The sequence below is a fragment of the Equus asinus genome, chromosome 2 (assembly GCF_041296235.1).
Source record: "Equus asinus isolate D_3611 breed Donkey chromosome 2, EquAss-T2T_v2, whole genome shotgun sequence".
In the NCBI taxonomy this organism is placed as follows: domain Eukaryota; kingdom Metazoa; phylum Chordata; class Mammalia; order Perissodactyla; family Equidae; genus Equus; species Equus asinus.
The window spans coordinates 120,331,603-120,346,612 of NC_091791.1; the positions used below are offsets into that span (position 1 = coordinate 120,331,603).

A 15,010-nucleotide genomic window follows, 5' to 3' on the forward strand; every position below is an offset into this window, starting at 1 on the left:
GGCGTGAGTCTCCAGCAACCCCAGATGTCAGCTAACACCCGACTCCCCTCACCACCTTCCAAGAACAGAAAACACGCACCTGATGACACAGCGATAACCAAGGGCCAAACCAAAACAGTGGTTTCTTAGCATTCAGATTATTGTAACGGGACCAGAAGACAAAGCTGACTTTAAAAAATTACCATGGATCCAAAGAAATGCAATTTCACCTCTTTGAGTGAAGAATAAATTCTTGAATAGACACATCAAAGCTAGTACCCAACAACCTTTCCCCTCCCAGCAAATTACTTCTTGCAGCCAGTAGTTCAGGTCCTGCTTTTGGCCCAAATCCAGACACTGTCCAATCTTTGAAACAGATCTAGTGAACATCACAAATACAAGTGTAGTTCTCAGTCAGTGGTGCCTGGGGCTCCCCGAAAGGGCATTTGGTAAGAGCAGAAGACGAGGAAAGCCCTCCCTCCTGAACAGGCCTCCCAAGTTGAACTTGTGTCTGTAAAAGGACACAGGTGAGAGAGATGTAGACAATCTTATAAAATAGTGCAATTAATAGAATGGGGTAAATTTTCACCCATCAATGAATTATGACACCTTCTGATATAGAAAAGTAGAGAGAAATGAATTGTCAATTCATCAGCTCCTAAAATACTAAAATCTTTTATGAAAATTTTCATTTAACCTCTATTTTACCATTAAAGATACTATATAAATTTCTCAGAATATCCACTAAAAAAAAATAAGGAAGCACAATATTTTCATGAATCACCTATGTGCAATGCACTACACCACATATTACAAATATTCAAGATGAAATTAAGGTAGTGATCTCTTACAAGCAGGACTAGAGCACTCGACAACTAGCTCAGGGTGGAGGCAAGGCAGGCAGTTATCCAAAGACCTGTGAGGTAGCATGCACATGTGAGTTCAATGACAAGGAAAACACCATCTTTTAAGCTCCCTCTATTCAGCACACAAGTGTTGATCACCTACTATGTGGCAGACCTAACTATAAACACTGAGAAAACAAATATGAACTTGGCATAGAGAGGCAGACTGTAAATGAAGAAAGTCAAGACTCAGACGAGAGAACCACAGAGTATAAGAGCACTCAAACTATCTCAGTTGACATGTGGTTTCTCTAAAGGGTAACCCTTACAAAGATGAAAACTCTTTAGAACTAAGATGCTTACTGTGCTTTCATCCAGTACATAGTGATACTTTGTAACTTGCTAAAATAAAAGAAACTTTGGAATAATTCAAAAGTCTCCACAGAGAAACAGATCCGTAATTTCCTTTTGGAAAGTCTCACACCTCATTAAACACCCTATGAGGTTATGATAATATAAAAAGGAGGAGGAGGAGGAGGATAAAAACGAATGAACTAGCCTTCTAACATGTGAGCATGAAAACCCCATGCCGGGACAGGGAACAGGAGAAGATGTTGTGCCGAGGCTTCAGTGAAGGTTCAGACAGTGCCAGTATTTCACTCAATGCTCTGAACCTCATTATGTACAGGATATCATTCAAAGCCCATCCATAAAGTACTTGAGATTTTCCGGCCATTCTTTCAAAGCATCCTGGTGATGGACACTTTCCCAAACAGCTGATCAAATTTAAAGGGCTACACAGGAGCATGGCTTGGCTCCAGGGCTGGCCCATGGGCACAGGTGGGACTCCTCTCCACATCTGTGTTTGGAGAAGCAATGACTGGCAGCCACTGCCATGTCTGTGAAGCTGGCCTTCCAGGTCCCTAGGGCTCCTTTCTGCAGGTGTCCTCTCCAGAGGCAGCCTCAGGCCCTTCATGCACACCCAGAGCCTGGCTGCCTTCTACTCCACCAAATCAAATAGGGCAAGCTACTCTACCCAGTTCAATCCATACATTAACTTTTGTTTTCCTAACTGTGAAATGAAATACATCATCAATTATGAGGGCATGTATTTGAGAGAGATTTTTCCCAGGAGAAGGGAGCTCATTGCCAGCACCCAGAACTCAGTTTACCCAGGCACATTCACTCCTCATTTTCTGGACTTCCTCTGCACCTCCTCTGCCATTTCCCCACCCTGTCTCCTCTGCTAAGCTCTAAAACCATGGTCCCACTGGGTTACTTGATACTGCCCTCTGAATTTTGTACTGCAATTCACAGACAAACATTCCACCTTCCCCCACAAAACTCTCTCTCCTCTCAAGTTCTTAATTTTTATATGACATCATTAATCTTCCTGGTATATGGGCCTGAAATGTCATTTTGGTCTTATCAATGTCATTCTCCTCTATATCTCTGCATTAACCTTATTGGTCATGTACTAGGTGCCAGAAACCATGCTAGATGCTAAAGGAGAAAAATAAATTGATAAGTTACAGGACAGATCTCCAACAACTAGAAAGCGATATAAGATATATCATTAAAATCATGAACCAGGGAAGTATTGGGCCACAAGAGCAATTCAGGATATGCTGGTGTGGTTCTTGTAGGGTCCACTTGTTCCTGTCTGAAGTCACCAACTTGTTCAGGTCTCATCTCCTCACACTTGCCGATTCTGATTGCTCCTCACTAACCTTTGACTGGAGTCACTTCCTACCAATCCACCCCTGGTTAATCATAAAACACTGCTTGTCCTGTCTATCTATCTATCTACCTACCTACCTACCTATCTGTCTATCTGCAGAAGCTATCCATCTATCTAAATATTTACAGTTAAATAGATAGATATATAGAAAGAAGAAATCTATTTATCTTCCTATTTACCTATCTTCTAGGAAGACAGATCTGTCTAAGTTGATCTATCTAGGAAGATAGATAGATAAACAGAGATATAGATAGATAGATAGATAGATAGATAGATAGATAGATAGATAGATAGATAGATTAGATAGATAGATAGATAGATAGATAGATAGATAGATAGATAGATAGATAGATAGATGGATTTCTCCTTTCAAATATTCAGTGGTTGCGGAATCTGCAGTTACATCAAGCAACCCAAAATTGGAGGTCCTTACACCCAAGAGTGACCCAGAGCAATCACCCTGACTCTGCACAGCCTGCTCTTTGCTGATTTACAGCCTGTCTTGGCAGTGCCATAGGGTTTCAGCATTATCCAAGTTCTTCTACTTCCAACCATCCCCTCCCACTTCACTCAAAGCTTTTCTCAGCTACTTACTCAGGAAGAGTGGAGGAACTGATTATACAGATTTGTTTTCTATTCTTCTAAATCCATGTATCCTAAATTCATCTCAAGATAAGACTCTCCAGAAAAGCTTATTAACAGCACAAAATTCCTGGGAGTAGGACTGATAATCTACACATATAACAATTATGATCACCAGGGAGGTTGTGGAGAGCTGGCACAACTGGAAAAGATAACTGCTCAGCTGTCCACTGAGGTGCAGCTGTGCCTACACAAGCTTCAAGAGACAGATTATCCATTGTGATTGCTGATTATCCATTGTGATCATAATCTCCATTTACTAGTTGATGATAAAACATTATGAATACCTCTAACTGCTTGATATGGGTTGAATTGTGTCCCCCCCAAAAAACAATTCATGTATTGAGGTTCTAATCCCCAGTACCTCAGAATGTGATCTTATAGGATCACTGCAGGTGTAATTAGTTATGATAAGGTTATTAAGTTCCCCCAAATCCAAGAGGACTTGGTGTCCTTATAGATGGAGGAAATATGGACACAGACACACACACAGAGCATGCCATGTGAACATGGCCACTGAAAAGCCAAGAGAGAGGCCTGGAACAGATCCTTCCTCACTGACAACCAACCTGCAGGCACCTTGATTTTGAACTTCCAGCCTCCAGCATTGTAACGAAGTAAATTTCTGTTGTTTAAGCCACACAGTCTATAACATTTTGCTAGAGCAGCCTAAGCAAACTAATACACTAGCCAATGACAAAAGTGGATCAAGGCATCTCATTGCCAAAAATATCTCTTTGTTTAAAAGAAAAAAAGGAAGCATTGATTAAATTTTTCTTCAAAATAAGGAAATAATGGAATCACTTGTAGTTGTTCTGTTCTTTATAAAGCTGTAAAAGGACAGCAGGATTCGGGACTCTTTTTTTCTCAAGAAAGGCACATGTTCTGCTCTGTAGACCACCAAGGGGTGAGGATTTATCAATGCTATCAATAAAATGCAATCCTCTTCCAATGAAGTAAACTATGCTCCAAGAAGGAAGCTTTCATGGTCCTGCTACCAAAAGGACTTTCCCATTTGGCCCCTAGCACCTGTGCCCTCATCCTCCTTTCCCTACAGCCCCCCTGCACTAGGCTTACCACCAATAGCTCAGGACCTATTTGGTGGGGCCCATGCTGATACCTGTCCCCAGTAAGCAGGTGGAGCACAGGCAGTGTGGTCACTTGTCCTATACTTACATTGCCTTTACTTAGGTCTAGGCTGAGGGACTGCCTTGGGAACTTCCTGTTGCTTGATTGTGTTTAAAGTACCATTTTTATATCCACAAGGCACTCCAATTTTTTGTGCATTCAGTAGATAAATATGGCCTAAAATAGAAATTTCTGCTTATCATCCAATTTACCTGGCAGAAGCAAGTAACTAAATCTTACTAGGAATAAGCTTGTTTTATACAGATGACTATTGAGAAGGTATATAAGACAATGTTTTCCTAACTAGAACAAAAATAGTCAAATTCTGAAGACAAAAGTCACACGTGAAAGAAAGGAAAATCTTCCTTGTATAGATACCATCTGATTAGCAGAAGGGCTGGCAAGAACATGCTTAAATCCTCAGCTATTCATCTGGAAATGGGATTTGGTTATCCTACCAAAAATAAAGAAAACTTGAAGTCATGTACAACACAAGGACAGAGGAATAAGACAGGATGAGAGAGGTAAACACACAATCTGTAAGCTCTGTGAGGACACGTGTGAACCACGTCAGCTGAAACAAGAGAGGAAGAAATGCACTTTCATCACTGTGCTCCTGTCACCCAGATGCATTCTGTTACCGAGGCAACCTGCACAGAGTCCTACACAAGGCCTGGCCAAGGAGAGGCTGGTTGTTTCCGAAATAATCTATTGCTTCTAATATGTCCTGGTCAGTGATATTCTCAATAAAACTTCTACTAAGATTTTTAAGTGGGGAAAATGCAAAACCAGAAGATGGCCACAATCCCTCTTCCTGCTAGAGGGTGGCCCACCGATACACTCTTTTTTTTTTTTAAAGATTTTTATTTTTTTCCTTTTTCTCCCCAAAGCCCCCCAGTACATAGTTGTATATTCTTCATTGTGGGTCCTTCTAGTTGTGGCATGTGGGACACTGCCTCAGTGTGGCTTAAGGAGCAGTGCCATGTCCGTGCCCAGGATTCAAACCAACGAAACACTGGGCTGCCTACAGCGGAGCACGTGAACTTAACCACTCAGCCACAGGGCCAGCCCCCCAATACACTCTTGACTAACATGGTATATTATCCCCTGTGCTGGATTATGTTGCCATTTTTGTAGTCACATTTAATCTCAAACTACAACATAATAGAACACCACAGTCTATAAGCTATGCTATTTGTATTGTATGCGTGTGATGTTGTCAAGATGTCATGACATGCGAGCTGTATACAGCGGCCATTGCTTCCCACATTTCACTGTACAGAAAACTAAAGAGGCATGGCTCATGGATTTAAAGCATATTGTGTACCAGAAAGCAGATAGAGACATACTGAGTGGGCAGCATCCACTCACTGATACTTCCCTGATGTTCTACGTGTGATAAACCTCCTGCCTTTTTGTGGCAACTTCCCCCGAGAAAAAATAGTATTGTGGTAGTAACCTCTGAGGCCATATGAGGTGCTTACACTCACCGACAATCTCACTGGGTTCCTTGTTATAAAGCTTTTTGTTCCAGTAAAGGAGTCTGAGGAGTGGAAAGGAGAACAGGAGAACGAAGCAAATACCAACGAACATGTGTGCTGTGAATCCTGCGAAGTCCAAGCCCTGGAGATAGGAAAGGAGACATGAAATGACAGATAAGCCTGTCCTCTGCACAGGTGTAGTCCCCACTCAGGGATCCCCCCACATCAGGAATCCATAGAGGGCTAAGTGCCGAGCCCAAGCATGGGAGGCCAGCGTTAGCTCAAGGACCATGGAGTGCAGCACAAAGCTTACAGAAGAACAGGTGCTCTTCTCCAAACTTCTAAAAACGTCTGAAGTTTGTTTCTTTCATGTCGAAAAACCAACTCTTACCTAAACTGACAAACAAATTTGGGAGGAAACAAAAACATGCCATCACATGTAATCCCAACCTTGGCTGGGTCTACCTTCACCAGTGGACTGACACATTCCCCCAAAATGAAAATAAAACAGAGGGAGCAAAACATAAAACGATGCTGCAATATTTGCCCATTTCAAGGTAAATTGGGTTTTTTAAATATTTCACATAAGCCCCTCCCATCAATTTGAAAGAGCATCCTCATGCTTGGAGAGCAAAGCCCTATGCAGGGTGCCCAGTGGCCATCAGGATTGTGGCTGCCCAGAGGGTCCTGACTAGCCTCAAGTATCCCAGGCAGGAGCCCTCTCCTCCTCACTCCTCCGTTGCCTGTCTGTAGGGCTATTTGCCATGGTCAGCTGCTGTGACATCTTTGTTGTTGGGTAAAATCCCCATTAGGTTTAATATGTCAGGAAATAAGTCAACAGCATCATTGGTTGGTTTTGTTCTTTCATTAACTTTGTGCTTACACCTTTAGTATGATAGATGAGGCTACTGTCTGCATGAAGCTGGCTGTGAGAAACAGCTTCTCACTGGTGAGAACTCCAAGGCTTTTTTGTAGTGTTCATGGACCCCTGGTGCCACTAAAGGACGTCAGAGGTCCAATGATCAAGCACAAGTGTGAGGGAAACCCCAGGGTATGAGGGACCACAGGGGTGAAGCAAGAGTGGTTTCACAGAACATGGTCAGTCTAGCTCTGCACTGGAGGCTGCAGGGGAGGCATTCACATTGCAGGTGGGAGGCTAGGTCCCATGGGATGTTAGAAAGGATCTCATGAGATATGCCCAAGGAGGGAGTCAAGAAGATCACCTTCCAAAAGCCTGAGTTGGAAGGAGTGATTTCAACTATATTAATTGTTGTTTATTAAAATTAACTTATTTGGAGTGACATCGGCATCATGGCAGAGTAAGCTTTCCCGAGACACTCTCCCCTCCAACGTACAAAAGGAGCAACCACATTCCAAAGGAAAATATCCTAAAAGCACAAAAATCCTCAGAGAGTCACGGCAGCCACACGACAGAGGGCAGAGAGGCTGGAGTGCCCCTTGGAGAAGCTGGAACAGGGTAAGAGAGATCTTTGATCCCTCCCCAAAAGACTGTGGTCACTGCTGCAGGAGGCTCCAGGAGGGAAAGAGTGGGGGAGGGGTCATGGGTCCGCAGGATCACTCAGGGCTCCCTAGGGCCCTTGCAGCCTATAGGGAAGCCCTTTAACAGGATGAAAGCTTTCACACAGGGGTGACTTCATCAAGCCAAGCCCCAGGAGACCCGATAGGAACAGCGGATCAGAAACCGGGGACTGCACACAGGAGAAAGCGCCCCTCCTCTGACCTGCACCACGCCATCTCGGCTGAAGGCAGAGGCTCAGAATATGTGGCTCGCGACCCCCACCCAGTGGCGATAGGCTGTAACTGCAAGCGAATAATATCACAATGGGAAAGACTCGTCCTTCCAGCATCAGGCAATTCATCAAATCTTCAGACCAGAGAGAAAATGACAAGCACCCAGAATTCAGCCCTGAGGACACAGAAATAAGTAAACTAAACAACAATGAATTCAAAATAGCTATCATCAAAAAACTCAATGAGGTAAAAGAGAATATAGAGAAACAATTCAACGAGTTTAGGAGCTACTTCACAAAAGGGATTGAAACTATAAAGAACCACTCAGAAATATTAGAGATGAAAGACACAACAGAAGAGATAAAAAAAAATACGGATTCCCTGAATGTTCGTGAGGACAACACAGAAGAGTGAATCAGCATAACCAAAGATAGACATATTGAAATGCTTCCAGACAGAGGAGGAGAGAGAAATGAGACTAAAAGGAAATGAAGAAAGTGTCCAAGAAATATCCGACTCAATGAGGAAATGCAACATAAGAATTATAGGTATTCAAGAAGTTGAAGAGACAGGGAATGAAGCAGAAAGTGTGGTCAAAGAAATAATAAAAGAGAACTTCCCAAATCTAGGGAATTAGAGGGAAATGTGTGTGGAGGAAACTTTCAGGTCTCCTAGATTTGTGAATGTAAAAAGACCTACTGCAAGGCATATAGTAGTAAAAATGGCAAAAATGAATGACAAATAAAGAATACTCAGGGCAGCAAGGCAAAAGAAAATAACCTACAAAGGAACCCCTATCAGACTTTCAGCAGATTTCTCTACAGAAATCTTACAGGCTAGGAGAGACTGGAGTGACATATTCAAAATTTTAAAAGATAAATATCTTCAGCCAAGAATACTCTATCCAGCAAAAATATCCTTCAGATATGAGGGAGAAATTAAATCTTTCCCAGACAAACAAGAGCTAAGGGACTTTGTAGCCACGAGATCACACCTACAAGAAATCCTCAAGAAGGCCCTCATACCTAAAAAAAAGAAAAAAAGGAACAAAGGGGGTCACAAAACAGAGAATAAGTAGACAAATGATAGACAGAATCAGAATAGGATAGCAAATACTCAACTATAGCATTAGGCTAAAGGGAAGGAAAACACCAAAAACAAAGACAATCTTGTTACTTTAACCACAAACTCACAACAAAAGTTGACTAAGATATGAGAAAAACAACTTAGGAGGGGAGGAGGAAAGGGACTGAAACAGTTTAGACTGAGGAAATAAGAGGCCATCAGAAAATGGACTATGTTATGCACGAGATTCTGAAAACAAACTTCAGGGTGGCCACTAAACTAAAAAGCACAACAGAGACACAAATAAGAAATAAGGAAAAAACGAAGAAACACACCTTAAAAAACCGCATAATTCAATGGGTAGACCAAAACACATGGGACAAGAAACAAAGGAAATGCAAGAAAACTGGAAAAGAGTCATATAATGACAGCATTGATCCCTCATACATCAATAATCACCCTCAATGTAAACAGATTGAACTCTCCAATAAAAAGACACAGAAGGCAGGATGGATTAAAGAACAAGATCCAACAATTTGTTGCCTCCAGGAAACACATCTCAGCTCCAATGACAAATACAGGCTCAGAGTGAAGGGGTGGAAGACAATAATCCAAGCTAATGCCAAACAAAAGAAAGCAGCTGTCACAATACTTATATCAGACAAAGTAGACTTCAAGAAAAGGCAGGTAAAGAGAGACAAAGAGGGGCAGTATATAATGATCAAAGGGAGATTCCATCAAGAAGAAATAACCCTTATAAATATCTATGCACCAAACACAGGAGCACCAAAGTTCATAAAGCAACTATTAACAAACCTAAAAGAAGATAACACAATAATAGAAGAAAATAGAATAGAAGAAAATAACACAATAATAGTAGGGGACCTCAACCACACTCACATCATTGGACAGATCATCCAAACAGAAAATCAACAAGGAAACAGTGGAATTAACTGAAAAGCTAAAACAGTTGGACTTAATAGACATATATAGAACACTCTATCCAAAAACAGCAGAATACACATTCTTCTCAAGTGCACATGGAATATTCTCAAGGATAGACCATAGGTTGGAAACAACAGAAGCCTCTACAAATTTAAAAAAATTGAAAAAATAAGCATCTTCTCCAATCATAATGCTATAAAGCTAGAAATTAATTACAATAAGAAAGTTGAGACCGGGACAAAGATGTGGAGACTAAACAATATGCTATTGAACAAGCCATGGATCATTGAAGAAATTAAAGAAGAAATAAAAAATATCTGAAGACAAATGAAAATGATTACATGCCATACCAACTCATAGGGGATGCAGCAAAAGCCATATTAAGAGGGAAATTCATCGTAATACAGGCACATCTTAACAAACAAGAAAATTCCCAAATAAGCAATCTCAAATTACACCTAAGTGAATTAGAAAATGAAGAACAAACAAAGCCCAAAGTGAGCAGAAGGAGAGAAACAATAAAAATCACAGCAGAAATAAATGCTACTGAAACAAAAAAGGCAGTAGAAAGGATCAATGAAACAAAGAGCTGGTTCTTTGAGAAGATAAATAAAATTGACAAACCCCTAGCCAGATTTACAAAGAACAAAGGAGAGAAGGGTCAAATAAACAAAATCAGAAAAGAAAGGGGAGAAATAACAACAGGCTCCACAGAAATACAATGGATTATAAGAGAATATTATGAAAAACTATATGCCAACAAAATGGATAACTTAGGGGAAATGGATAAATTCTTAGACTCTTACAACCTCCCAAAGCTGAGTCAAGAAGAAACGGATAATCTGAACAGACCAATCACAAGGAAAGAGATTGAAACAACCATCAAAAGCATCCCAAAGAATAAAACCCCAGGACCAGATGGCTTTCCTGGGGAATTCTACCAAACTTTCAGAGAGGATTTAATACCTATCCTTTTCAAGCTATTCCAAAAAATTAGGGAGGATGGAACACTACCTAACACATTCTACGAGGCCAACATCATTCTGATACCAAAGCCTGACAAGGACAGCACAAAAAAGGAGAACTACAGGCCAATATCGCTGATGAACACAGATGCAAAAATTCTCAACAAAATTTTGGCAACCCGAATTCAGCAATTCATCAAAAGGATCCTACATCATGATTAACTGGGATTCATACCAGGGACACAGGGATGGTTCAACATTCGCAAACCAATCAACACTGAGGAATAAAAACCATATGATCATCTCAATAGATGCATGGAAAGCATCTGACAAGATCCAACAGCCATTTATGATAAAAACTCTTAAAAAATTGGGACAGAAGGAAATTACCTTAACATAGTAAAGGCCTTAAATTACAAACCCACAGCCAACATCATACTCAATGGGTAAAAACTGAGCACCATCCCCCTGAGGACAGGAATGAGACAAGGATGCCCACCATCACCACTCTTATTCAACATAGTCCTGGAGGGTTTGGCCAGAGCAATTAGGCAAGAGAAAGGAATAAAAGGAATCCAAATAGGGAGTGAAGAAGTGAAACTCTCACTGTTTGCAGATGACATGATCTTATATATAGAAAACCCCAAAAAATCCATTGGAAAACTCACAGAAATAATTAAGAACTACAGTAAAGTTGCAGGGTACACAGTCAACTTACAAAAGTCAGTTGCTTTTCTATACTCCAATAACGAACTTACATAAAGAGAACTCAAAAATATAATTCCATTCGCAACTGCAACTAAAAAAATTAAGTACCTGGGAATAAATTTAACCAAAGAGGTGAAGGACTTAAACAAAGAAAACTATTAGACATTATGGAGAGAAATTGATAATGACTTAAAGAGATGGAAAGAGATTCCTTGCTCATGGATTGGAAGAATAAACATAGTTAAAATGTCCAGACTACCCAAAGCAATCTACAGATTCAGTGCAATCCCTATCAGAATCCTAATTACATTCTTCACGGAAATAGAGCAAAGAATACTAAAATTCATATGGGGCAATCAAAGACCCAAAATTGCTAAGGCAATCCTGAGAAAAAGGAACAAAGCTAGAGGTACCACAATCCCTGAATTCAAAATGTACTACAAAGCTATAGTGATCAAAATGGCACGCTACTGGTAGAAAAACAGGCACAAAGATCAATGGAACAGGACTGAAACCCCAGAAATAAAACCACACATCTACGGTCAGCTAATCTTCCACAAAAGTGCCAAGAACATACAATGGAGAAAAGACAGTCTCTTCAATAAATGGTGTTGGGAAAACTGGACAGCCACATGCAGAAGAATGAAGGTAGACCACTATCTCACACCGTACACAAAAATAAACTCAAAATAGATCAAAGACTTGATGATATGTACTGAAACTTTAAAACTCCTGGAAGATAATATTGGTAGTACACTCTTTGACAGTGAACTAAAAAGGATCTTTTCAAATACCATGTCCACTCAGACAAGGGAAACAAAAGAAAAAATAAACAAGTGGGAATTCATCAAACTAAAGAGCTTCTGCAACGCAAAAGAAACTAGGATCAAAACAAAGAGACAACCCACCAACTGGGAGAAAATATTTGCAAATCATTTATCTGACCAGGGGTTAATCTCCATAATATATAAGGAACTCACACAAATGAACAATAAGAAAGCAAACAACCCTATCAGAAAGGGGGCAGAGGAGATGAACAGACATTTTTCCAAAGAAGATACACAGATGGCCAATAAACACATGAAAAGATGTTCAACATCACTAATCATCATGGAAATGCAAAGCAAAACTACCCTAAGATACCACCTTACACCTGTTAAAATAGCTATAATCACTAAGACTAAAAATACCAAATGTTGGAGAGGATGTGGAGAGAAGGGAACCCTCACACACTGCTGGTGGGAATGTAAACTGGTGCAGCCACTATGATAAACAGTGTGGAGAGTCCTCAAAAAACTAAAAATAGAACTACCATACAACCCAGCTCTCCCACTACTGGGTATCTATCCAAACAATTTGAAATCAACAATCCAAAGTAACACGTGCACCCCGACATCCATTGCAGCACTATTCACAAGAGCCAAGACATGGAAGCAACCCAAGTGCCCATTGACTGATAAAGAAGATGTGGTATATATATATACAATGGAAGACTACTCAGCCAGAAAAAAAGACAAATTCATCCCATTTGCAATAACATGGAAGGACCTAGAGGGAATTATGCTAAGCGAAATAAGCCAGTCTGAGAAAGACAAACACCAGATGATTTCACTCATATGTGGAATATAAACAAGTACTGGGACAAACAAAACAGTTCAGTGGTTACCAGGGGAAAGGGGGGTGGGGGCGCTGGGGGTGAAGGGGAGCACTTACGTGGTGACAGTCAAGAAATAATGTACAAGTGAAATCTCACATTGATGTAAACTATTATGAACTCAATAAAAAAAATTAACTTATTTGTCCCCCTCACTTTACAGAAAAGATCTGAAACCACCTATAACATTGCTAAAGATATAACACAACTAGAAGCCACTATCAATAAGTTGTGTCAAAATTTAGGCTTGCCAGTGGACAATGATTGGAAATTCTTAATCTCCGGCAGTTATCTGCACATCCAGTGAAAACAGCATCATGAACTACAGATGGAGCTATATGAGCTTATTCATATATAGATACCAAGGACATCTACAGAGAGGAGGGACTTATGGAATGTTTTTAATGGCCATGTTTTAATGGCCATATAAGAACTACTTTTCTGGTAGTTCTTTAATGAGGATATTACCTTGGACTTTGTGTTTATCTATAGAAACCATGCCCCAAATATCTGGTTCAAAAAAAAGTCCACAATACTTTTCGGGGCCCCTTAAAATCTTTTAATTGCTTCTAAAATCAGAAACAAACAAAGATCTTTTGAGTCAAAGAAAATAAAATATAATACTAATGTTTTTCTCTTTATACTAACTCAGTCATGAAATATAATTAATATTTTTTAGAGCAAAGAGCCCATGAAGGCAGAGGAACTTGTATCCTGAGTAATTCTGGGTTATTCTGGAACATAATCACTATAAAGTTTTGTCCCATTAGAAATTATGAGGCTATCGAAGAAAAAAGTGAGGAGTAGATTAAAGAAAGGAAAGGACTCACTGGGTCCTGGGAGTGACACACAGCAAAATAACACAGCAGTGAGTGGGAATATTTGGTTGCTACTAGAGTTGTAATGGGTGGATCTATCATGTAAGAACAATGCAGAATGGAAAACTTGAAGCAAAAATTTTAAGAAATTATACAGGCAGATGCAATGTACAGTGGGATGCAAATGTTTTCACTAAGAGTATTTGGTGCATGTATCTGGGCCTCCCTGCTGCTGTTACACTTCTCTATAATTTCCCAGGCTCCTCTCAATGTTTTCAGTAACAAAACACTCACTATTACACTTACATCAATACAGTGTGTAAATGCAGCCCTGCCCACAAGGTGCTGGTTTTATTTCACCCCACTAAGTCTTGTTCTGTACTGTTTGGGTTTTGGCTCCACTCAGCCGCTTTCTTCTTAATTTCCCACAACGTCCTCATTTGATAGAGTAAGTGGTCAAATGTTGAGGCATATAAAACAACCAAGGAGAATCCCCCAGAATCAGATTAGAACATTCACAGATGCATAAACTACATATGTTTAAGGGTGATCAGGCTGAGGAATTCCTGGCCTACCAATATCATTTTTTAGGGACAAGGCTTTCAGGCTAGTTGTGACAAACCAAAATAGTCGAATGGGTTATAGCAAGGTGGTTAAAGCCAAAATGGCTTCTTGAATTCTTCTGAGTGAAAAACTCAAAGAAATTCTGATTAAGAGTTTAACTGAATCTATTGAATGTTTTAGTAAATATCACAGTGTAATTGAAGGATAGAGTCATGTCTGGAGACCCAGCAAGACGAGGACCCCAGCACTGCAGGAGTGGGTGTGATGACAGACAGAAGGGATGGGTGTGGGACATCCTTCATGTGAGGTACCAGTGAACATGTAGGAGAGGTTATGGCATATGCGGATCTGAGGGGGTAAGAGTCTCTGGCAGAGACACGGAAGAGGGCAAACCCAAAATGCAGGAAACAGAACAGTCCATGGAGGGCACAAGCATCTCTAGAGAATGCTGATCCCAGAGGAAAAGGGTCAAAAAAGCATAACTTCAAGGCTTTGGGGTTATTGAAGAGGTGGATGGAAGCAGAAAATCCTGAAAGGAGACTAAGAGGTAGAACAAGAACCAGCAGGGAGTGACAGCATCAAAGTTGTCAGCTGCTGGAGTGGAGCAAGACAGCGGTGGAGGAGCAGTGGAAGAATGTCCTAGCATGCACAGCACACAGGGCATGGCGGCAAAGCTATGAGGAACGTCCCAGCATGCACAGTGCGTGGGGCCCTTGGGAAAGG

General features: G+C 40.6%; 1 protein-coding gene across 5 annotated transcripts in view; it reads right to left on the reverse strand.

The window, feature by feature from the left end:
- Window positions 1–15,010, reverse strand: part of OCA2 (OCA2 melanosomal transmembrane protein) — a 361,224-nt gene that overhangs the window by 220,862 nt on the left and 125,352 nt on the right. For all 5 annotated transcript variants that reach the window (XR_011498067.1, XR_011498069.1, XM_044763429.2 and 2 more), the window contains one exon: window positions 5,826–5,958. Coding sequence is in view for 3 of the 5 variants with exons in the window: in XM_044763429.2 (XP_044619364.1) it covers window positions 5,826–5,958 (133 nt within the window). In the remaining 2 variants the exon portion in view is untranslated. The remainder of the gene's footprint in view (window positions 1–5,825; window positions 5,959–15,010) is intronic.